This window comes from Mus pahari, chromosome 2, assembly GCF_900095145.1.
Source record: "Mus pahari chromosome 2, PAHARI_EIJ_v1.1, whole genome shotgun sequence".
Taxonomy (NCBI): domain Eukaryota; kingdom Metazoa; phylum Chordata; class Mammalia; order Rodentia; family Muridae; genus Mus; species Mus pahari.
Window position 1 is genome coordinate 131,783,812 of NC_034591.1, and position 26,451 is coordinate 131,810,262.

Sequence of the window (26,451 nt, forward strand, 5' to 3'; positions counted from 1 at the left end):
TAGCTGCATATGTAGCAGAAGATAGCCTAATTGGCCATCATTGGGAAGAGAGGCCTCTTGGTCTTGTAAACTTTATAGGACCCAGCACAGGGGAAGGCCAGGGCCAAGTAGTGGGAGTGGGTGGGTAGGGGAGCAGGGGCAGGGGGGACGTATAGGGAACTTTTGGGATAGCATTTGAAATGTAAATAAAGAAAATAAAAAAAAAAAAGACATGACTTAAGCTACTAGATCTGGGTATTTGTTTTCACTCATTGTAAATTCCACTGATTCAGTTTGTTGTTTCCGTTTCTTATTGACCTCTGCCCTGAGAAACTTACACCATTTACTCTTTATCTGTTTCAAAAACCATTCGAAAACTAACTTTAGAGAAAAATGGGTCTGTGTTGAGACTGTATACTACAGTTCCAAATGAAATTAATATATCCCATAAGAGAAATAAGAGTAGGCTATAACCTGGCTATTTATTTTGTGTAAAGCTTTTCTCTTCTTACATTCCCAGTAGCTGGGTTATGTATCTACTAACAAAGGGTTGGTTGAGTTATGTAAGCTTTAAGGTCTTCCCACCTCTGTTTTTCTCTTGAATTCTTTTGTAACAGGTATAATGAGTATGAAGATAAATTTTGTCAATAGTACTGGAAGACAGCTTGCATTTACTTGGAACCTACAAACTGACAACCTCAGCAAGAGAGAATGTAAGGGTCTTGAACACACTGCACATACCAGGCCAGGAGAAAGCTCAGTAATGCACTGCTGTAATGCAGTCAGCTCCTCTCTTCTCTGCCCAATTTGCTCACCTAAAGCAACAGGTTCTCAATTTCATTGCCCATGTTCTCATGCTGACATCTGAAGACAACAGAAATTTGTGTGCTTTACTCAGTCAGGAGGAAAAAAAAAATCAAGAATAAGTTTTCGGGCTGGCAAGTTGACTCAGCAGGTAAGAGCAGTGACTGGTCTTCCGAAGGTCCTGAGTTCAAATCCCAGCAACCACCTGTAATGAAATCAGATGCTGTCTTCTGGTGCATCTGAAAACAGCCACAGTGTACTTATTTATAATAATAAGTACATCTTTGGGCTGGAGCGAGCATGGACTTAGCGAGCAAGGCTGACCAGAGTGAGCAGAGGTCTTAAATTCAATTCCCAACAACCACACGCTGGCTTACAACCATCTGAACAGCTACAGTGTACTCATACACATAAAATAAATAAATAAATCTTTTAAAACAAGTAAGTTTTCACTTCTCATTTTACTTCAAAAATACTTTAATAATGATGATGATAACATTATATCATCATCATCATCATCATCATTAAAATATTTTGAGGAAGGCAAGGGTTGCAGATTTAAATGTTAAGAGTGTCTGCCTAGTGAGCACAAGGTCCTGAATTCAGTCTACAGCTTCAAACAACAAACAAACAAACAGCCCAACAAAACCTTTGTAAATGCTCTTTCTTATTAGCCCTTGGGTGAAAAGCAATTAACACCATTCTGCTGCTCTTCAGCAAGGAAGCAGTAACTGTCATGGCTCTGTGTGTCACAACTCTAGGCCTCTACTGGTCATATGTGTTATAAATGCAAATGGTCTTCCACACAATGCATTTTTGGCAAAACAAAATATTTTCCATTTCCTGGTTTACTTGTTTTTTATTTGGCATGGTTGCACTCTGTACCTTAACTGGCTTAGAACTCATGGTAATCCTCCTGGCTCTGATTTCCAAGGGCTGGGATTACAGGTATGAGCTACCATATCTGGCAAAAATGTAACTTGTATTTCCTGTGTGTCATTAAAGGGAAACCCAAATTATCCTTGTTAAGCTAATAGATCTTCTAAGGCTGTGTACTTTATGTCAACATGACATAAACTAAAGCCATCTGAGAGGAGAAAACCTCAATTAAGAAAACGCATTCATGAGATTGGATTGTAGGCAAGTCTGTAAGGTATTTTCTTAATTAGTAATTGATGGGGAGGACCTAGCCCATTGTGGTAGGGCCATCCCTAGGTTCTCTAAGCCAGCCAGCTCAGGCTAAGCAAGACTGAGAAGCAAGCTAGTAAGCAGCACCTCTCCATGGCCTCTCTATCAACTACTGCCTCCAGGTTCCTGCCCTGTTTGAATTCCTATCCTGGCTTCCTTCTATGATGAGCAGTAAAGTTTCTTGCCCAAGATACTTTGGTTATGGTCATGTTTTTTTAATCACATCAATACTAATCTTTCTAGGTTAGTTATTTGGAGCTCCAAGGGATTCTTGTAATGACCTCTCCTATGCAATTAAATAAAAAAGCAAAAAAATCTCAAGCTTAAATATATTTACATAAAAGGTCAGTTGGTATAATGCTTAAAACACTATCAAAATCTTCCTGCAGTATAGACTCAGAAACAAAACAAAAAAAAAGGGGGGGGGACTAATGGAGGTGAGGAGAAAGGATAGGTAAAAGTAACAGGAGAAGGGAATATGATCAAACTGTATTCTTCACAAGTCTGAAAATGTAATAAAGAAATTCATCATTTTGTAGAATTAACACACACTATTTTTTAAAAAAAAAAGCGTGACAGGCATGATGGCAGATGCCTAGAATCCTAGCACTTAAGGATACTGATGCAGAATACTCTTATGTTTTAAGTTAGACTGGGATACACAGAGAGATTCTATCTTCACAAATAAAATAAAATAAAATAAAATAAAATAGAGTTGGAGAGGTGGTTTAATAGTTGAGAGCACTGGCTGTTCTTAAAGAGTATCCAGATGTAATTTCCAGCATGCAGTTCACAATCATCTACAACTATAATCCCAGGAGCCTAAAATCCTTTTTTGGCCTCCATGACACCAGGCACAAATGTGGTACAGAGACATAAATGAAGACAAAATGTTCATACACATAAAAATTAATAATTAGATAAAACTAATCAATCAATTAAAAAACCAAAACCACAGGGTGCTGCTGCTGCATGTCTTTAATTCCAGCATTCGGGAGGTAGAGGCAGGTGGATCTTGGATTTCTGAATTTGAGGCCAGCCTGGTCTACAAAGTGAGTTCCAGGACAGCCAGGGCTACACAGAGAAACTCAGTCTTGAAAAAAAAAAAAGAAAGAAAGAAAGAAAGAAAGAAAGAAAGAAAGAAAGAAATCAATATGACCCTAGCTGAAATGCTAGTATAAGAGAGAAAAGGTGAAACAGAAGGCCAGCATCTGACACTATTGGCTAACTGGTAACACTTCAGTGAAGTGACTGGGCTCGACCTGAAAGGGGAGAAAAGAATCAAGAGATCTGGGCTGAAACAAAACAAACTATAAGTGGAAAATCAATGTAAAGAAATCCAGAGAACTGAAAACGCAGTAAATAGCATGTACTAACCTCACAGATAAGAGCCAAGGCTACAGGCTGGATTAACTGATGCAAGTTATAGAGGGCATGGGCAGAGTAAGTAAAGAAATAGGAATTTCATTCTGAGTACAGAGGACACTGGAGGCACACAAAGAACAATTATGAAAGACAGTTTTAGAAAGACTTATGTGATGTTTGAACAAAACAGATTTTGTAAAGGCAAAATTGGAAACGAGGATCTAGTTAAAAAGTTAGTATAATTGTTCTATAAAAAGTAATGCTGAGGGGCTGGAGAGATGGCTCAGCGGTTAAGAGCACTGACTGCTCTTCTAGAAGTCCTGAGTTCAATTCCCAGCAACCACATGGTGGCTCACAACCATCTGTAATGGGATCTCTGCAAAGCCCCCCCTCCCTCTTCTGGTGTGTCTGAAGACAGCTACAGTGAACTCATATACATAAAATAAATAAATTTAAACAAAACAGAACAAAACCCAAAAGTGATTCTGACCTAAATGAGGCTGTGAAAATGGTAACAATGTAAGAAAGACACCTAAAATAAATACAGAAGAATTACTCAGTGTGGAGAACAAGGAAGAGAGAAAATTCAATGTAAAAAAGGTCACATTTAAAAGAAAACAGTTACTATCCTTTCTTTATAAAGAAAAAGACCCATAAGCCTAAGGAGATACAAACAGCTAAGGAGAAATACAAATAACTTTCAACACACATAAAGATACTCAACAATGCTCACAATGAAATGAAATAGATTAAACTCACAGTGAAACAGTTTCTGGCATATCAGGCTGACAAAAATGAAAAGCTATAAACTTCCCTCCTCAGAAATAGTTGATGGGATAAAAAATAATAAGCCCTCCTTTGACAGAAGTATCACAGAAACTAGCAAAATTACTCTCAGCAAGTAATCCAAAGATAAACTAGCAAAGAATATGAAAAGAGAAAAACTAAGCTAGACAGCTAGCTTAGTGATTAAGAGCCTTTGCTGCTCTTCCAGATGACCTGAATTTTGTTCCCAGCACCCAGATGGTGACCCACAACAGATTATAACTCCAGCTCCAGACAGATTCAGTCTCTGAATCTCTGAGTACCTCAGCAGGTACTCGTACTTCATGTGCAAATAGTTCAGAGACACATACAAATAATTAAAAATAATAATAGTATATATCCAGGCAGTGGTGACGCATGCCTTTAATCCCAGCACTTGGGAGGCAGAGGCAGGCGGATTTCTGAGTTCGAGGCTAGCCCGGTCTACAGAGTGAGTTCCAGGACAGCCAAGGCTACACAGAGAAATCCTGTCTCGAAAAACCAAAACAAACAAACAAAACAAAACCAAAAAACAAAAACAAAATAAACAAACAAACCCAACCCAACCCAAACCAAAAACCACCACCAACAACAAAAAACAAAATCTACAATTTTTAAAGGAAATCTATTGGGAGAGGTGGGAGTTCCAGGAAAGTTGAGGGACAAGGAGCCAAATAGAAATCAAGATAGAAAATGGAATCAAGAACAAAATGGAAATTGTGACTACAGAAAAAAATAAAGTTACCGATACAAGTATAAGGATGAGGAAAGCAACTAGACTACTGAATATGCTATTTTATAGAATTCCAGAACCATGTAAATGTTCTATATACTTATAAGACTAAACAAAAATGGGGAGGAAAAAAAAGGACACCCCAAACTCAGTGTACAAAGTGATACTGAAAAAGCCAAACAAAGGCCCCTCCTGCCAGTCAGCTCAACATAGTCAAACTGACAAATTAACACAAGGAAGAGGTTTGTTTCCTTTCAGCTGTCTAGGCACCACAAAGACGCCATGTGCACAGGCAGCGCTTCTAAGGAGAAGGAAGACCATGTGCTGAATAGAATAGTTCCCTAGCTTCTGTGATAACAAAGACCATGTTCAGACACTTCCTTAGTTGATCAGTTTAGTCAAGCAATCTATACACTCTGTAGTTTTCCATAAAAATATCATGCTATGCATGTTCAATTAGTGAACCACTTTTCCTTCTTGTTAGTGTTGCTTTTGTTTTTGTTTTTGTTTTTAAAGATAATCCCTCCATGTAGCTCTGGCTGGCCTGGAACTTGCCATGTGGATTAGAGTGGTCTTAAACTTGCCAGTTCTCTTCAGAGTTTTAGGATTACACATGTGTCACTATGTTTGGCTAATACATTCCCTTTTTTTCCTGTAGATCACCTTCAACATATAAATTAAGAAGCTGAGCCTGATTTGGTACATTATGTGAAATTCCCAAATCATCAATAAAAATACGTTGTAGAAAAAAGAAGAGGAGGAGGAAGATGAATAATAATAATAAGAAGAATCTGGAAGAGCCTCAAGAAGCTCTCATTCTGTGGAAAACAAAGGTGAATCAAAACAGTGAGGTATTTCTTGGAGGGAGCAGAGGAATTCACCTAAGGCAAGTTGGTCAGAATGATTAAGTGAGCCCAGAACAATCAGAACCTCTGTAGGTTTGCTTTTTGTTAAGAATGCTCGGTAGAGAGTGGCCAGCAAGGGAGTGAGTGAAGAGGGCTAGGAAAAGTAGGCAAGCACAGAACAGCTAGAGCAGGACTCACAGACATGTGAACAGGAGCTCTGTGTGGCTGGTGGAAACATGGACTGGAAGGCTCAAAGATAAAGCTGAAGAGGTACATGGGACTAGGTCCTTAAGAATCTTTCTAGATCATGCTAGGACTTTCAATGTGATCCTCAGCATCAGTCAAGAATTTTAGCAGAGAAGTGTAATAATTAAATCTTTCTGAATCATTATCAACAGACACAGGAAAAGACAGGAGCTGGGAGACCAGCTAGTTAGAAGGATACTAGGGCAGATGCATGGATAGCTAGAAATGTGCTATTAGGGAAGTATTCAGCAAATAGAACTGATGACCTCTGTTGGAGTAGGGTATGTGGAGGAGAAGAAACTGAAGACAATGCATAGTGACTGTCTTGAGCAATAGGGCACACACAGCAGGTGATACACAGTAAGGCACATGCTTAGCTTTCTGTCATTGTCACAAGTACTCGAGATAATCAACTTACAAAAGCAGATCTATCACAGTTTCAGAGGTTCTAGTCCATGGCATGGTTGTGGTGATGAAGCATATGACAGAACTAAACTGAGAGAGGGAGAGACTAGAATTGTACTATCTCCTTCAAGGGTGTGTCCCTATGACCTCAAGTCCTCAGACTAGCCTACACTATTTAAAGATCTACCACCACCCAGAAGGCACAAAGCTGGTAGCTAAGTCTCAGCATGTACCCTTTGGTGGTTACTTTAGACTAGGCACAACTGACTTCAGACCCAAATTAAAGCAGTCAAATACTTGGAAAGGTAGGTATAGGAAGAAAAGGGGAGGGAAAAATGAATTCAGTAGGAAATATCCTAGAACAAATGTCAAATAGGCAATTGGCTCATCCCTTCATTTCTCACATTCAATCCACTGAGTTTCTCACAGGCCCCATATTTTCACTGTGCCTCTACTGCAAGGCATCGTTATCTCCTTCTCTGAACTCCACACTGTGGCCAGAGTGCTCTTTTAAAAGTATAAATCTCATGTTATTCTCTATTTAAATCTTTAAAGAACTTCATGTATATAAATATATAATTATGTCGGTAATGGAAACTGAACACAGAGGACATATACTTGGTATACAATTACTGAGTAACATCACCCTACTAAATTTAAAAATGAATCAAACTCCCTATAATTGCCCCCAAATCTATACCTCATATGGACCCTTTCCTCTCTATCAAGTCCTCTGGCTAGGGCTTATTTACATTAGGCAGTTTCTCGTCAGCTTTGTGTAAAAGTTGTCCCACTTTCATTATATCTTCTCCTCTGAACAGAAACCCCTAGTCTTTGCCCTCACATCTCATCTCTAGCATTAATCTTTTATTACCCTGATCTAGGGTCTTGTAGCTTTTATCACCATCTGTAATCTCTTTTGATTAGTCACTTCAACCTACCTGAGAACAGTGACTTATGGTTTCATACCTTGTACAGATGGTACAATATTCAATTAATGTATGTATGCTAAATGAGTTAATAAACAATAAAACAAACAGAAATAAAGCTTAGCTCAGAAGAAAGTTCTCCACTGGAGACACTGACTTAGATATCTTCCATATGGAACAACAAATTGTTGCAATGATTAATGCCCATGGGAAGTACTGGGACAAAATGAAAAAAAAAAAAAAAAACAAAAACTCTGAAACAGAGGAAATTCACATGAATATTTAAAGAATGAGCAGAAGGGAGGAGGGTAAAAGAGAAAGAGCAGAAAAAAAAAAAGAAGAAAACTAGAAAAGTATTGCAAACTCTTAGTGTCACAGAGGAGACTTCTCATTAGAAAAAGCAGTTTGGCACGAAGGTGAAGCAAACATGAAGACAGATACTAAATGTATCTTTTAGGTACCTACCATGTGCTGGGGAGAACTACACTAGGATACAAAAATTAACCAGAAAAAAAATAGTGCAAAACTATTTAAGCAATGGCACAACTTGCCAGAGCAACTCTCAATCCCAACTGCAGCCCTCCCAGCACTGAAGGAATAATGAGATCTTATCCAGCAACTGCTGGTTACAGTATCTACAATACAACAGACGCCCTGACTCACTTCCACTACTGTCAAAGCATATCCATTTCACTGATGAGAAAATTAATACTCGGGACACATGCAGCCCTGAACAATTTCAGCATCTTCTTAGGGGAACACTTTGATCCAAGAATGCATGTTTATTCTTTTTTTTTTATTGGATATTTTCTTTATTTACATTTCAAATGTTATTCCCTTTCCTGGTCCCCAGCCTCCCCCCCCCCCGAAGCCCCCATCCCATCCCCACCCCCCTCATCTATGAGGGTGTTCCTCCACCCACCCACACATTCCCACCTCCCTGCCCTCAGTTCCCCTCCACTAGGTCATCTATCAAGTTTTCATAGGACCAAGGACCTCTCCTCCCATTGATGCATGACAAGGCCATCCTCTGCAATGTATGCAGCCATGTGTACTTATTCATTGATGGCTTAGTCCCTGGGAGCTCTGGGGGGACTGGTTGGTTGATATTGTTCTTCCTGTGGGGTTGCAATCCCCTCCAACTCCTTTGATCCCTTCTCTAACTCCTCTATTGGGGACCCTGTGCTCAGTCCAATGGTTGGCTGCGAACATCTGTATATTTGTAAGGCTCTGGCAGGGCCTCTCAAGAGACAGCCATATTAGACTCCTTTCAGCATGTACTTCTTGGTATCCACAATAGTGTCTGAGTTTGGTAACTGTATATGGGATGGATCCCCAGGTGGGACAGTCTCTGGGTGGTCTTTCCTTCAGTCTCTGCTCTACACTTTATCTCTATATTTGCTCCTGTGAATACTTTGTTCTCCTTCTAAGAAGGACTGAAGCACCCACACTTTGGTCTTCCTTCTTCTTGAGCTTCATGTGGTCTGTGAATTGTATCTTGGTTATTTGGAGCTTTGGGGCTAATATCCACTTATCAGTGAGTGCATACCATGTGTGTTCTTTAGCGATTGGGTTACCTCACTCAGGATGATATTTTCTAGTTCTATCCATTTGCCTAAGAATTTCATGAATTCATCATTTTTAATAGCTGAGTAGTACTCCATTGGGTAAATGTACCACATTTTCTGTATCCATTCCTCTGTTGAAAGACATCTTGGGTTCTTTCCAGCTTCTGGCTATTATAAATAAAGCTGCTATGAACATAGTGGAGCATGTGTCCTTTGTTTATTCTAAGAATAATAAAATAATGTTTTTTTTAATGGGAAATCCACAGAGAGATTCTACTTCAAGGCTTCCCCCAAGACTCCAGGTTGGCACAAAGCCCTGAAATGATTTAAAGTGAGTCACCAGACTTACTTCAGTGCAAGCCAAAATTTATTAGTTTCTTTTCTATTTCTGTGATGAAACATCATGTCCAAGGCTACTTATAAAAGAAAGTTTAACTGAGCTAATGTTTATAGAGGATTATGATTTATGATGGTGGAGAGAAGGCACAGCAACTCAAAAGCATAGACAGGGACAGGCAGCAAGAGCAGGAGATGAGAAGTCACATCTTGATCTACAAGCAGAAGTTAGAGTACACTGGAAATGATGCAATCTTTTGAAACCTCAAAGCCAGAGACAATCACCAACATGACCACACCTAATCTTTCACACACAGTTCCACTAAATGGTGACCAAATATACAAACATATGAACCTTTGGGGGGCCATGTTCATTCAAACCATCATAGCAAGTAAGATCCAACTCCCAGGTCCAACTCAGAAGGTCCACACACAGGCCTTCTCTCTTAAAACAAGATCCTTGTACTTATTCCAGAACAAGACTCCTGGACTTTCCTAAACTTGGACAGTTTAGAGGGAAATATGCAGCTGATCCCCTACCTTCCATGGCTTGTAGTCCAGGCTCCAAGCAGATGCCTCCTCTTCTAATATACACTCCTTCACACTGACTTGCTTTGATTTCTGGTATTCTGCCTGAACTTCAGCCATCAAGGGTCCAGGGAAATCTTCTAGCTAAAGAAAAATTATTTTTCTTGCTTCTCTTTTGTTCTTCTCTAACAGACTATTAGTTCTTTCGTCTATATCATGTTGAGTAGCAGGGTTAAAGGCTTCTTCCAGGCAGACAGGCTTAGCAAGCATAGAATAACAAGACACATCCTGCTAAGCTGATGTTTTAACAGCAAACTATAACATTTAGAGTCTGAAAATTCTGAGGTCATTTACTTACTATGACATATTAATAGATTGGAATCTGTCTTTTTTTTTTTTTTTGAGTTTGTGATTCTCTACTGCAGATTTCTGTGTTGTACATAAAGAGGAGCTTCCATCTGTGCCCACCTTGGGGCTAGAAGGACATCAAGAATATCAACCATTATCTTTATATAAAATCACTGGTGATACGTTTTCATTGAATGAATCTGGAATTTTCTTCTAAATCTACAAGATATTCTCACACCCAAGTTTCTCATGTCCTCTACTAAGGGGACAGCACTGCTACCAATTCAAAGATAGCATATAGCTTATAAGTATACAAAAGGAAAGAAAATTGAAAAAAAAAAAAAAGGAGCACATCTTTCTCAAATGGCAGTATAAATTCTGAATATAAAACTCCATCAGGGATAGAGTGATGTCTCAGTGGCTAAATGAGCTTGCTGCTGAGCCTGACAACCTGAGTTCTATCCCCAGGATATACAAACTAGAAGGGGAGAGCTGACTTCATGTGTGAGCACATACATGCAAATACAGACAGATAGGCCTGCACACACACACTACCACCACTCTTAGTACTTAAATTAATATAGTCCTTTAAGAGTTTTCAAGACACTTTCAAGTGTGTCTGTACACTGATCTTCAAAACTAATGCTTAGGTACACATATTCCAGTTCCAACCTACTTATTTAATACATCCACCTCTCCCAAGAAATACCCAACATAACTAACACGAACCGGCACACCTCTGAGGATACTTAACAACCTTGTTAGGGAGCATTTCCTTTACATGGTCAAGAATTTATTATTTTAAACTTTTAAGCTGTTATCTCCATTACCAAATCACTTCAAGGCAACACTACACATATGTCTAATTTATATTTCTACTTCAGTATATCTTACTGCAGAATGTATCTGCAGGGCTGGTGAGATGGCTCAGTGGGTAAGAGCACCCGACTGCTCTTCCGAAGGTCCAGAGTTCAAATCCCAGCAACCACATGGTGGCTCATAACCATCTCTAACGAGATCTGACGCCCTTTTCCGGAGTGTCTGAAGACAGCTACAATGTACTTACATAATAATAAATAAATAAATCTTTAAAAAAAGAATGTATCTGCATAGGAGAACCATTCTCTACCCTTGACACAGGTGCATGTTCAAAATGTATCTTATTAAAGTTCTCATTTCCTGCATCAGAATGCCATTAGTATTCCTATTTGGGTTTTGTAATACATCAGAAGTATTTTATATATTACACTTGATGAGTTCAAATTTCAGAAGCATAGTGATATGTGTAGAGCAACCAGTCACACAGCAGTATCTGATTTAAGCCTCCTAAAACACAAGTCAATGATTATCAGGAAAATGCAACATTTACCTTCTAATAAAATACAAATTCATTTCATTTCCAACTAAGAAGTTTAGCAGTGTATAGAGTTAACAAGGACAATTTAAATGAAAGGAACACAAAAAGAGATGCTGCATGGCTACTGCTTGGAAGCACCCACCCAATACTGACTCCCAACTTATATACTTGAAGTTGTAATCACATAATACTGTATCATTTGCTGTATCCACATTGTTTATCATTGAGAAGGCAAGTTTAATATATTTTTTTAAAATTGTAAAGGCAGCCAGGAGGTGGTGGCGCATGCCTTTAATCCCAGCACTCGGGAGGCAGAGGCAGGCGGATTTCTGAGTTCGAGGCCAGCCTGGTCTACAAAGTGAGTTCCAGGATAGCCAGGGCTATACAGAGAAACCCTGTCTCGAAAAACAAAAACAAAAACAAAAACAAAATTGTAAAGGCTAGTGAGGTGGGTAAGGATACTTGCTGTCAAGTCTGAAAAACAACTGTGAGTTTGAACCTTGGGACCCACACACATGGTGGAGGAGGGAACTGACTTCCATGGTTGGTCCTATGACCTTCACATATACACCTTGCCCCTATAAAACACAATTTTTTTCTTTTTCTTTTGAGACATAGTTTCTCCGTGTAGCCTTGGCTGTCCTAGAACTATTTAGAGCAGGCTGTCCTACAACTCACAGAAATCTGCCTGCTTCTGCCTCCTGAGCACTGGGATTAAAGGCATGTGCCACTATCGCTCAGTCAACACAGAATTTTTAATTGTAGTAAAATAAACATAACATGATTTAGCTCCACTCTGTGTGTGTGTGTGTGTGTGTGTGTGTGTGTGTGTGTGTGTGTGTATTATATGCACATGAGTGTGCGGGTACACATGTCTCTCTAGAGGTAAGAAGAGAGAATGCCAGATTATCTTCTATCACTCTCCATTTTATGTCCTTTCAGACAGGGTCTCCTCGCCAACCTGAGGCTCACAGTTCTGGATATAATGAAAGATAAGTGAACTTTCATGATCTGTCTGTCTTTGCTTCAGTGCTGGGATTACAGAAGCACTTAGTCATCCCCGGGTTTTTAATGCAAGAACTGGGAGTTCTAGCTCAGGTCTTTATGCTTGTAGAGCAAATGTTCTTAGTCACTGAGCTACTTCCCCAACCCTTTATAAAGAATACTCATAAATGATGTTAATTAGTCTATTCAGTACAGAAATAAAAGATCCCTCTTATTTTTTACTGATAAGAATATATTTGTAGAAGATTAAGGAAGTCATGTATGCCACTATATAACATACAACCAAAAAAAATCAATAAAATCAATAAATGACTTCTGAAGAAAAATAGTTTTTACTGAAAATTCAAGTTATTATCAATAGTCTATATTTTTAGAGAATAGCTATAATTCCAAAGTTTCTTTTGCTGACAACAAACTGGTAGCAAAACCAGGACACTTAATAAAATTTGGAAAGGGCACTTGTGGACTTAAATATTGTTAGTTGCTTTACACACCTAGATTGTTCTCAGCAAATCAACAACAAAACTGGGAAGGACCTTGGCACCAAACTGTAGTTTTCCCTTTACGGGCAATCTCAAGGCATAACTGCATGTATTTTCTGGGTTTCCATCATATGAAAGATTTACACATAACAAAGTTCTCAGATGGAATGGGAAGAAAATCTGTTATGACTGAAAGAGAAATCATCAGGTTGAAGGTACACAAAGTGCTCAGCATGATGTTGCACACCTGTAATTTCAATTCCAGAAGGAACTACCAGGTAGACAGGAACAGAGAATGGGAAGGAGGGCATCTCTGAGGTTAACTGCTCTGAATGAAAATATGAAACCTGAACTAAGTGGAGTCTATTCAGAATATGTCTGAAAGTTAAAGTTGACAACAAGCATTGCCTTATTTGTTTTTCTTTCATGTAATAAAGCTAAAAAATTATAGATGTTTACATAAACAAAGAATTAAAAAACAAAAACATGCTACCTTTGGATGTAGGGTTGTGACTGCCATAAAAAGATATGGTTGGAAGAAAAATCTTATTTAAAAATTTTCTTACTTTTTGAATGCTAAGAAAGTAAAATCAAAAGGCACATTACTGGAAACATCAATCCATTTATTAAGAAAACTACTTGTATGGTAGAGCAGAGGCAGTAAGGTCTTTAAATCTCAGTGAGTATAGGAAAACTTCAGTGAATTCTATTCAGGTTCTTCCTCACGCTCAAGTGCCTTACAAGTGGTATTATTCACCATTGAATACATACTGAATCAAGGGCACAAATTCCCTACGATTTTTTCACAACATTTATAACAAGAACTGAAAACACCGTTAGGTTCGGGTGAGTGGAAGGAACTGCTCTGCTCACCCTGATGCTCTCTATGTAGACTGTACTCCCATCTATTCCCTGATTCTCTATACTAGACTGCACCCATCCTTCACCAATTATATGTACACTGTGCTTCCTTTCCTTCCCTGATTCTACATAGACTATGCTCCTACCCCTAAGTGCCCCTGTGTAAGTAAGTCACAGTAACATACAATAATCACTAAGGAGTAGTTAAAGCTAAAAATAATAACCTGGAGAGAAGCATCAGCAGCAAAATATCCAGAATACAGTTATGTTCTAGTTAACTGATTATTGTTTGGCCTTAGCTGTTAAGACTTTCCTATGCAGTAGTGTCACAAAAATCCCTACAGCATCTTCTTATTACATGTACCACATCTTTGAAAATACACCACTAAAGAATACTGAAGGAATAACACAGGATTCTTCTTCATATTGTTTAGGAGAAATGGGGGCCTTCTGTACCTCCACATATAGGTACACAGGATGGAAAATACATTTCAATATTCCTAAGTCCCTGTCAGGCTGATATCATGAGAAGCTATCACATAGCCTGAGGATGGGGGCAAGCATGGTGTTCCTTCTGCTTCAGTTACACTGGTGTCACCTGTGAGCAGCTAAGATTTCCTCTTAGGATCCCAACACATTGCAAGATTTAATAATTCTGATCAATAGCCAAAAAACATTAAGAATGTCTACAGATGGACTGTTTGTTTATACTTCTGTCTACAGGGAATGAACTGTGGCACAATTTAGCCACCAACTGACATGTCTTTAAAATAAAGCCTGTGAAGAACACAATGGTTTCTGAAATAAAGTTCATCTCGTACCTTCTCTTTGCACACTGCCTCTGCATTAACTAAGGATAGAGCTAAAACTACATACAGGCCTGTACCTACAAGAGCCCACCGATAAAAGCTACCTTTTCTTAAAGGGTACTACACTTTTTTTTTTTTTTTTTTTTTTTGAGTTTAGTGAAATTTGTATGAAAGCCCTGATTCCACAGAGCAGGCAGGCTTGCTTCTGTTGGTTTACAAGCTATTATTTTGCTAATTAAATATATATATCTGGCCTACAATTATTTCCTACCCACATTCTCCTGAAACTCTCAGGAGTATATATGACAAGTTGGTCCAGATTTGAAGATGACAGCTACAGTTTTAGGGCATACAGCCTGGGGCTGGCAGTGTGGGCAGCCTTCAGCTTTGTGTCCATCAGATCAAAGAACAAAAGGCAGAGCTTCCTCCCCAGATCTTCCTTAGCACTAGAGGAAGGCAGGCTTGACATAAAAGTCCCATCAAGAAAGGAAACCCTGCGGAAGCCAGTCAGAGTTCCCAGCAAGACACACCAGAAAGCTGACCCACCTTGGAGAGCTGCCGCCTGAGGCTAAAGCGCTGGACCATGGTCGTGAGGATCTCCTAACAAAGCGATCTACCCAGTAAGGGTGTCTTTTTCTTCTTTTATTAAAACACAGCTTCTTGGGGGAAGTCACTGGCGGCACATTTGAAGGCTGACAGAGTTCGATGGATTCCCCAGGAGTCTCAGCAAACTTGGAAGCACTTCATTGTTCTGCGGAGACAGCACAGCCTAGGAGCGGCAGGCGGGGCGGATCCCAGTCCAGTGCCAGGCTCTCCCCGCACTTCCTGTGTCAGCTGGAGGGTCCAGCAGTAAGGACCACCCCTTCCCCTCCCGCCAACCTTCAGGCAGGGTGCCGGGTACCACCTGAGCCTCCGGTCTTTGCTCTTGAGGCAGAGGCTGGAGGTGGGTGGCACCTGCTGGTATGGCAGCATCTGCTGCCCGGTTCAGAGTCAGAGCCCGGCCTCCACCCAGGTAATCCCTGAGAATAGAAGGGGATGGTGGCGAGGGGGGAGAAGGAGGTGGGAGCGCCAGCCGCCACCAGCTCTAGCTCCAAACGGAAACTCCTCCCAGCTGACTCGCAGCTGTGCGGCTTTGTCTAGTATAATTGGCCGAGCCTTTCCTCTTATTCACTGAAAGGCTCCAGTGGGAAGGAATGTCAGGTGCAGGGAGCATACTTGGACGGTGACTACAACTCCGGGCTCAAGTTAAAGGGTAAGGCGGCCTCCAGAGGTGAATGCCTCTCTTGTTGGAACAAAGTATTTTTAAAAAACTGGCACACAAACCAAATAGACCAGCTTAGAGTGCATCGATTCAGATAAAGGGAACCGGAAAGTGACAACCTCAGGGAGATCCAAAGATCGCTGGCCACTCTTCTTCCTCTAAATGAGCCAGTCTCCTCTTCCAAATGAGGACATAACTTGTGGGTATCCACGGGTTTAGTGCCTACAATGCTCTCTATTTCTGTGTGCAGGACTAGGACCTGTACTAGGTTTGTGGCTTTTGTAGGTGTAAACTCCAGATGTACAATCAGAAGTCACATCTACTGACTCATTGACTTCTCAAAACATCCCTTTCAAGTTTGTGCTAGAGTAAGGACTTTTCAGACAAATTAGGAACCTTCTCTAAAACCTCAATTATTATATGTTATTATATTCTTTAGTCAAGAAAAGTGGAAAAATTAATTTGAAAACAAAATCAAGTTTCTTGCAAGGCTATTCTTAATTACTCCAGTCCCTTGCACTGGCTTCCAATTACTTACAAATAGAATGCAAGATGCTCTCGTCTCATTCTACAGAGGCATAGTATCTTCGCCATCACTGACAAGTTACACCAAATTTAAACCAAGAGAGGCTCCAAAAACATAAATCTTGCCTCTTAAAAGTCATAAACAGAAAAGGGTTGCCCTGCTTAAAAAAAAAAAAAAAAAGATAAAACTTTCAAAGCTTGAAAGCAACAACTTAGAGCAACTATGACTAAAAGTGGAAAATGGCCCATATTTATGATGCAGAGTATGCAAAATAACCTGATACTGAAACTAACATTAAAACAGTGGTTCTCAACCTGTGGGTCATGACCCCTTTGGGGCTTGTGAGACCCTTTCACGGGGTCACATATCAAATATCCCGAATATGAGATATTTATTACATCATGATTTATAACAATATTGAAATTACAGTTATGAAGTAGCAATGAAAATTATTATGTTTGGGGGTCACCATAATATGAGAAATTGTATTAAAGGAGTGCAGCAGCATTAGCAAGATTGAGGAACACTGGATTAAAATAATTTCAAGTGCAAAGTTAGTTGCCTTACAGTGAACTTCTGCAGAAATTGCCTTTTCTTCTCACAGAAAATGAAATAGTCTCTGGAGCTGAACTTGGTGACCCAGACCTCTAATCCCAGCACACTCAGGAGATGGAGCAGAGAGGGTCATGAGCTAAGGTCGATTTGGACTGTATAGTGAGACCCTGTCACAAAGGAAACAAATAGTCTGCTTGAAAAGAGGTGTGTGTGTGTGTGTGTGTGTGTGTGTGTGAGAGAGAGAGAGAGAGAGAGAGAGAGAACGAACATGAACGAACATGTGTGTCAGGAAACATGGTGATCTGGTGATCTAAAACCAAGCCCATATTACAATTTTAAGATTCTTTCTATTCAAAAATGGAAATGGAACCAGGTTAAAAAAAAAAAAAGTCAAAAGACAACAGACAGTACACATTAGGTATCAATCACGAACCGAGGAGGGAAGAAGGCTGGAGATTTAGTTCACTGTTAAAGCACCCAGCACTGGGTAGCATTGGGTAAATAAAAAGGGAGAGAATAAGAATCTTAATTGAACTGAAAGGAATATAAATGCTTAATGTTCCAGAATATAAGACTTAGGGTTAAAAAGATCAAACTTGATTTCCTTTCTAGTGGAAACTCATTTGTTTGCCTAGTAAAATAAAGCCTAATTGCTTTGATGCAACTAATTATGTTAAAATATCATTATGAATGAATGTGAAATCCGGTCCTTAGTTTAAAAAATAAAAGCTTAACTACCTGAGCCATTAGGGAAAAAATTACAATCTCCAAATCTGGCTTACTTTGAAGAATGGAAGGTGTTTTGTTCTGGTTTGTTTTGTTTTGGGATGAATAAATGATAACAAAGGTAACAAAATAACAGCAAGGGAGACAGAAACATAACTTACACAAAAGACCACAGCTTTATAGTCAGTCTCCCCCCCTCTCATATTCTAGTGCTCAAATAACAATGCCCTTGTTTTTGTAGATTGTGAAAAAAAAATGGCAACACTTAACTATTTCTGTGGAAAAAGACAAGAGTCCTCCATAGGATCACTAGAGTCACACACCCTTTGTGAACTCAGCTCCCAGAGCAAAAGGTAATGACTATGTTAATGATCATCACAGTATGTAAATACATTCCAAATGGTTCAGAGATCTGGAAAAACATACACTCCATAACTAGATTAGAGCCCATCATGAGTAAAGAAGATGAATATCAGTCATTTAGCAATTTTGTTTTCTGCTTGTCTTTGAAAATTTTGCCCCAACTCTCAATATTTTTCCCTTACTTGCCAAATAATCTACTTCTAAAGCTGGCAATAGTCTTTGTGTATATCCTCAGTTTGGCTAAAAAAAAAAAAAAACTTGTAGATTTTTATTACTTTGTAGAAAAAAAGATTCCTTTTGAATCACACTTAAATACCACCCTTAAAAAGGCAACATGTAGCTTTAGTTGTTTTTCTATTCATGTATAAATGTATATCAAAATGAAACAAAGAAACTAGATGGGCATAGCATATGCTTTAATCCCAGAATTTGGAGAGGCAGGGGCACACAGATCTTGGTGAGTTTAAGGCCAATCTGCTCTCCCCAGCAAGCTCAGGAACAGTTTGAGAACTTGAATTTCCACATTCTAAGTTACAGGTGAGTTTATCTAAAGCTGGACACACCTAAAGTACTTTAGCTATGGCTACTTCACCACTTTCGTGTCCTGACTTAGAGTTATGTGAAACAAATTGTATTCTTCCAACCCCACTGCAGATTTTAACCAGCCTTTTGTGAAAATCTAGAAGAACTGCAGAGCCAATTATCAATCAATCAATCAATCAAATTGTAAGAGCATAATTATTCAATGTAAGACTTTATTATGCAATGCACATCATTTCAGAGCAAGGATTTCCAGATACCATACATTTAGGAATGGGATGAAGCACACGTAGGAGGGTACAATCTGTGACAATGGTGCTACTAGGGATAGAAGCAGTGATGAACTTTGGGATATAAAAAGTCTGGAATATTCAAGTTTCTCTAAGAATTTTGTAAATGAATGAAGAGCAAAAGTAGGTCATGAGACAACTTATTCTGGCATAGGTCTGTGATCCCAGCACTAAGAGGGCTGAAGCTAGGAGGGTCAAAAGTTCAAGTTCAAGACCAGCCTGAGCTATGTGAGACCCTGCTCAAAAGGAGAAAGGCAGAGGGTGGGGGCGGGCACAAGAAAAGACACAGAGGTATGAAATGGTTGTTAAGTATCTGTAGAATAGGAATGTAAATGCTAATAAAATTTATTAATTTTAAATTTGCACACATATGTAAACTAATTTCTAAAAACTGTTCCAAAAGAAATATGATACTTCATTATCTGGTTTTCAAGCAAGGGATGAAACTGATATTCAGAAATCTTCATCAATAATGCTACCAGTTGAAGGATTTCTTATGCAATCCAAGCTCAGAAGTGATACTGAGTTTTGTTAAACAAATTTGTAAAAACAAATTTGCTGTGATAACCTCCTGATAGGTAACAAATAAGATACCTGAAGCAAATTAACTTCTGTAATGTGTAAAAGGCCAAGAAACTGTCAGTTTTAAACAGCCCTGGAAGAAGAAGCACAATTCACTAAGCTGTAAGAAGTTAAATTATGTTCATAGCCACCCCCCCCCCAAAAAAAAAAACCAACCAACCAAAAAACCCTGAGAACCTAATAGTGGCTAAGTTAAGGAGCAGCCACACTTACCAGGTCAAGTTTTTATGTTGGTGATCTCTACATGTTATTTAAGATACATTGAAACAGTTGGCATTTTTTAAAATTTAATTTTATTTGTAATTCATTTTTTAAACTCCATATTCCATTCCCCACCCCTCCCCATCCCCACACCTACTCCCCATTCCACCCCAACTCCACGTGGATGCCCCCATCACCCACTCCACCTGACCTCTAAACTTCCTGGGGCCTCCAGTCTCTTGAGGGTTATTATTTATTTATTTTAAATAAAAGCAATATTTGATGCTGGGCATGGTAGCACATGCCTTTAATCAAGATAAACTCATTCATAAACCAATTAGAATATTGTAATAAGTTGATAAATTTCCATTGGGAGTTTTTTTTTTTAAATCTGTAACTAATTTTTGAGTACTTAGCTGTTATAATCATTGTAATTCACATCCTTTATTATGAATTTGTAAACATATGTACTTACAAAAACATAATTTTATCTGTAGTCACAAATGTGTTAGTTTGGCTTTCTAATCCAGCTTATATCGTACTGTATCTTCTCCAACCCTCCCATCCCCTGGTTCTTCTCATTTAGATCAGGCTGTCCTAGACCTCTTTACCTTCTTGCCTCAGTCTCCTAACTGGTCTCAAACTCTGTTCTAAAAAAAATTCAGTATGCTGAATTAACTGGGGAGATGTTGGCCACAAAATAAAAAAATTTAGTTAGATAAGAAATCTGTTATAGAATAAAATATGGTGCCTAAAATTAGTAACAATAATTATTTTTCTGTAAAACAAATTTTAAGTGTTCTTTCTATAAAAAAATACAGCTGTGGTAATATCCATGATAAGCTTATTTAATCTATTCCACAATATGTGTATATACTCACATATATCAAAACACCACCACATATGATAAAATGTTTAATTTTTGCCAATTAAAATACAAAATAAAATGTTGAAAATTAAAAATCCAATAATTAACTCCTAAGCTATTCTCAGTACATATGGCCTACATATTTTACATATACCATTTTCTGTTGCTGTCAAATATCTCACAGCAAGAGCAAAGAACAGTCTACCTAGCCACTCAGAATGACCTTTAGAGTTTTCCCACATTTCTGCTCGTAATACAACACTACCTATACAAGCCTGCGTGAGCCAGCTTTTCTTCATGGCTGATAAGATAGGACCAAAACTACAACTCAGTTTTTCCTGAAACCTCATCCATTTCAGCTTCTCATTATTTCTGCTGCTTCTCAACTCACAAAGATGTCTGGAAAACTGATCCAAGTGCATATGGTTCTCATGCTGTATATGAGCTACTTGACTTTCTACTGTTACTTGGTTTCTCATGCATTAAGGATGCCTCCCATGCAAATTAAAAATGAGCACTTTGTGAGGGTGGAGTGATGTGGTTAAGAGCATTGGCTGCTCTTGCAGAGAACCTGAGTTCAGTCCCCAGTACCTACACAGTGGCTCATAACCATTTGGAACTTCAGTTTAAAATGGATCTGATGCCTTCTTCTGACTTCTATTAGCACCAGGCATGCATATGGTGCACATGAAGGGTAAGACACTCATACATATAAAATAAAAAAAATAAATTAAAAAATTAAATGATAAAACTTTGAAGGAATGCCTCATATTCTCCATGTTTCAACTGGACAGTGCCAGGTGAATCCTGGACAGCAAATAGATACCTGTGTAGTACTGAGAAATTCCTAAAGAAGATATGTGATGATTACTATCTTATTCTTTTATTTCACCAAAAAAGAACAGTTTAAATTCTAAAGTTGCATTATCAGTAGTTTGTAAATTTCATTTTCTGTTTATAGGTATAAACTTCACAGAAGGGGAAAAATGAAATGGCTCACATAGGTCATAACAATTCCTCTATAATTTATAAATTTCATTTTCTGTTTGTAGGTATAAACTTCACAGAAGGAGAAAAATGAAATGGCTCACATAGGTCATAACAATTCCTCTATAATTTCTTAAAAATATTATGCTTGTTAGTTTTATGTCAACTTGACACAAGCTAGTCACTGGAGGAGGGAGCCTCAATTGAGAAAATGCCTTCATGAAACTGGGGTGTAGGCAAGTCTGTAAGGCATGTTCTTAATCAGTGATCAATAGGGGAAAGCCTAGCACATTGTGGGTAGGGCCACCCCTGGGAAAGTAGTCCTAGGTTCTATAAAAAAAATCAGGCTAAGCAAGCCACTGGGAGCAAGCCAGTAAACAGCATTCCTCCATGGCACTGAATCAGCTTCTGCATTGTTTTGTGTTCCTGTCCTGACTTCCTTTAATGATGAACAGTAATGTGGAAGCATAAATCAAATAAACTCTTTCCTTTCCATGCTTCTTGGTCACAGTGTTTTATCACAGCTATACTAACCCAAACTACAATAAATATGTAAGGAGAAAGAAGTTCTTTGGCAGTATTGGTGTTTAATGTACATTAGGGAGAGTGGTCATCTTTAAGATGGCATACTAGGAAGCCGTGGGTCAGCTGTTATCTAGAGATCTGGAGTTTAAAATAATATTCCGCCTGTAAGGTCACTAGAATTCTAGAGACCAACGGAACTCTATCTAACATCTAGAACACTGTAAAAGAAAGTAGGCTTTCAAGTAAAAAGACCAGGAAAACCTCTGATATTTGGTATGCCTGTTTACAACATGCACTTCCACACAGCACAGCAGACAGCAGAGGAAACCCCTAGATGGGGATTTGGAGTACACTATTCCAGCATATGCTACTGTGTAGGCAATAATATCCCATAATAGGGTGCCCTCACCATGCTTGGAGGAAAACAATACTTTCATCACTGTAGATGAAGCAAAGAGAAGGATCTGAACAAGCAGGACTTGCTAAGGGTGTTCCAGTTTGATACTATTACATCAAAGTCTTTATCCAACCCAAGACCTCCTCTATATACTCCTAAAACCTGGCATAAAAACACATCAGATCAATCAGCTCTTTGGATTTTCTTTTCTCTGGAGGAGGGGAGCTTCAAAGTGATGTAAAATTATGCTGCACTACATATACCTGTATACTTTTCTTACTCTGTGAAGGGTACACAAAAGATGTATTTCCTTCCCATAGCACACAGTATCAGGGTGATCCAAATCAGTGTGGACCATGACTAAAATCTGGCTTATTACCCAAAGGACAAACTAATTTTTTTTTGTTAACTAATTTAACCCACTCAGAAAGGGCATAAGAGTTTTGAAGCCAAGCTGGCAAACTAGCATGTTAGAGCTGCAGTTTTAAATAATAAAAGGAGAAAGCAAAAAATCAGGAAAAAAATTGAGAGGCTCTAGCCTGTTTTCTAGAAAAAAACACTTCTATGCAAAAAGTCAGAACACAAAGATTGGGAGAGTTGTCTATCTCTACAAGTTCCCAAATCCCAGCAAAAGAATGATAAGGTATATGAAGGTGAGCCCAGAAATTTGAGGCTAATTTGGACAATATAGCAAAAATCCCAGAAGAGAAGGGGAAACATTACTCAACTATAGGAACAAAACAAAATCCACAAAGAAATGACCTATAAGCTGTCTGATAAGAAAATCAGTATAACTGTCAAAAATCAAAAAGGACTTTGGAGATAGCTCAGTGGGTAAAGGTGCTTACCACCAAACTCAAAGACCTAACTTCTTTTTTTTTTTTAAACTTATTTTATTAGATATTTTCTTCATTTACATTTCAAACGCTATCCCGAATAGCCCCTATACCCTCCCCCCACCCTGCTCCCCTGCCCACCCACTCCCACTTCTTGGCCCTGGCGTTCCCCTGTATGGGGCATATAAAGTTTGCAAGACCAAGGGGCATCTCTTTCCAACAATGGCTGACTAGGCCATCTTCTACTATATATGCAGCTAGAGACATGAGCTCTGGGGGTACTGATTAGTTCAAAGACCTAACTTCTATCCCCAAAATCCATATAGTAAAAAGAGAACTGTGGGGAGCCACGGCCCCTGGGGCCGCACCCCAACATGGCACCTACAGGAAGAGAGTTCTTATAATAAACAAGTCCTTATTTGGCTGCTGCTGTTATCCCTGCTGATCATTGGCTGAGCTCGCTCACCTGGCAAAGCTACGTTGCCTGGTGTGATTGGTTGGTGTGGATGCATATATATTGGGCCTTCCCTGGGGTTCGGGTGGGAGATGAAGAGGGAGATGAAGAAAGAAGCTTGCTGAATAAACTGCTGTTAGAAGAACTGGTAGTTGTGTCTTCCTTGCTGGTCGAGGGGGGCGCAACAGAGAACCAACTGCTATAAGTTGCCCTCTAACTTCCACATGTGCACTGTGACATACATGTGCCATGGTTATTTAAGCATGTATGCATAGGTACACACGTGCATACGCCACACTAAATAACGCGAAATAATAAGGTAGACAGCAAATTAAGTGTGATAGCTGCTGTCAACCTTTGGCTTCCACATGTACGTGTATAAACGACAGCACCCACACACATGTGTACACATATACAGTCATAATACATTTCTCAGCACTTGGGAGGCTAAGGCAGGAGGATCGCAGCAAATATGAGGTTAGCCTGGACTACACAGTGGATTCAAAGGCACTCTGGGCTACAGAGTGAGATCTTGTGTCAAAAAATAAACAATAATCAGCTTCTTAGTCTTCACCTAAATTTTCTTTTTATACTTAGCCTTTTTAAAAGGATTAATAATTATTAAAGATTACAACACTAAAGTTATTATGCTTGAGACTCTTCACAGTACTCTTTTGTAACTGTTTGTAACACACAACATACTAAATATGAACACCATCACAGTTAATGACACAAAAAAACATCTATCCCTCTAGACCACAGAAACATCTCCAGAGTGGCAAGTGACAAAACTGGCCACAAGAATTTCCCCAAACACCACACAAGAATGGTTAGAGTTTGGGCAATTATCTGCCATTTTGTTATTTTAAACTTGTTCTATATCTTTAGTGACATTTATTTAGAGACTGGGTTTCTCTTTAACAGCCCTCACTGTCCTCCTGGAACTTGATTTGTAGATTAGGCTGGCCTCGAACTCACAGAGAACCACCAGCCTCTCCCTCCTGAGTGCTGGAATTAAAGGCACTACCATAATTGGCCTGTATTTCTTTCCTTAAAGTCTAGCTTGTTTGATTCTGTACTAGTTGTATGGACTCTCTTTGGGTGGTGTTTACATAGTACCTACCAGTCCTTATCTGTTTAATCAAGCAATGGGTTCTAATTTCTTGAGACATAAACGTCCTTCCATTATTAGCCACACAATACCACAGTACTAACTATTTATACAGCATCTACACTGTGCTAGATATTGTAAGAAAGCAGAAAGGAACTCAATACACAAGAGGCTGTAAGCTGTATGCAAATACTATATACCATTTATGTAAGGGACTTGAACATCTATAAATTTAGTGCCCCTGAGAAATGACAGGGAACTGGAACCAATCCCCTCTCCAAATATCAAGGGACAACTGATGTATATTTTCTATCATTTAACTTTGTTCTCCCTCCTTGCCTCCTCTCTTCTGTTTTCCCCTCTTCTTCCTTATCCTTCTCAATTTGACAGTCTGGTTACATAGTCCAGGCTGACCATGAATATCTGGCAATCATACTGTTCCAGCTTCGGCAGAGTACAAGGACTGTAGCCATACACCACCATACCCAGCGTATCTGTTTTTCTATTAAATTCTTTTTGATTAAGCAGTCTTATTCATTGTGTCTTTGAGTGATTACTTTGCCATTACAACACAGTTTTAATTCTTACATTCTATCTTAACAATACCCCAGATAATTCAAGTCCTTAAAAACAACATAACTTAGCTGGATATAGCTGCACCTCCCTTTAATCCCAGTAGTACTCAGGAGGCAGCAGGAAGATCTCTAAATTCAAGGCCACCCTAGTCTACATGATGAGTTTAGGCTAGCCAGAGCTACAAAGAGAAACCATGTCTCAAAAAACAAAAGAAACAATGTAACTCAGGTAATTGTCCCTTTACTATTATGTGTTTTACTTCTACAAAACAAACAAACAAACAAACAAAACACTTTAAAGCTCTATTGCTAAAGAAAATCACACAAGGGATAGAAGGATAGATCAGTACACTGTTCCATCACTCACATCGCAATTCACAACATATGGGACACTGGTAGACATGCAAGTAAAAAAAAATCTATACAGATTATTTTATAATAAACAAGGCAGGGTGGCATTCAAAAGAAAACTAAATGCAGAATAAACAAAGTAATACTATTTCAACTACCTTGATATTTGCTCAAATTCTATGTAAGCCTAGCAGCCAATATTAAGGAATATGGTGCGGTGGCCACATTGTCAGGCACTGTGCAGCTTGTGCTGCACACAGGACTCTAACATGGCTCTAGCTCAGATAGCTTTATACTCAGTGGGGATTACAACTTTCCCTTTACTTAGCATTAAAAATTCCCATTTGTCTCAACCTTTCCCCCTACTAGAATATTCCTGCGAATGATCAGAATGAATTTCTACACTAGACAGAGTAGTCTGTTAACTTGCCTGCTAAGCTATTTAACTCTTAAAGCTGATCACGTAAAATTTATTTTTGTAGGCCCGAACTACTTAACTACTGACAATTTCATACAGTTCACAGTATAAGATATAATAAAAGCCAGACCTAAGGAAGAAAACACAGAAACAGAACAAGGGACAAGAAGAAAGAACACTGTTCAAAAGAAAACCTCTCTTTCTCCTCTATCAATTTCAGTGTCTCTGGTTTTATGTGGAGGTCTTTGATCCACTTAGACTTGAGCTTTGTACAAGGAGATAAGAATGGATCA

The 26,451-nt window shown here is 38.9% G+C and overlaps 1 protein-coding gene across 3 annotated transcripts in view; it reads right to left on the minus strand.

The window, feature by feature from the left end:
• Tmcc1 (transmembrane and coiled-coil domain family 1) overlaps positions 1-26,451 on the minus strand; it is a 114,089-nt gene that overhangs the window by 68,672 nt on the left and 18,966 nt on the right. Inside the window, exon 1 of one of the 3 annotated variants that reach the window (XM_021190650.2) lies at positions 15,139-18,624. The exons of the other annotated variants lie outside the window; for them this stretch is intronic. Within the exon in view, the coding sequence (XP_021046309.1) occupies positions 15,139-15,177 (39 nt within the window). The 5' untranslated portion in view covers positions 15,178-18,624. Of the gene's footprint in view, positions 1-15,138; positions 18,625-26,451 lie in introns of those variants that run through there. 3 annotated transcript variants of the gene reach the window in all.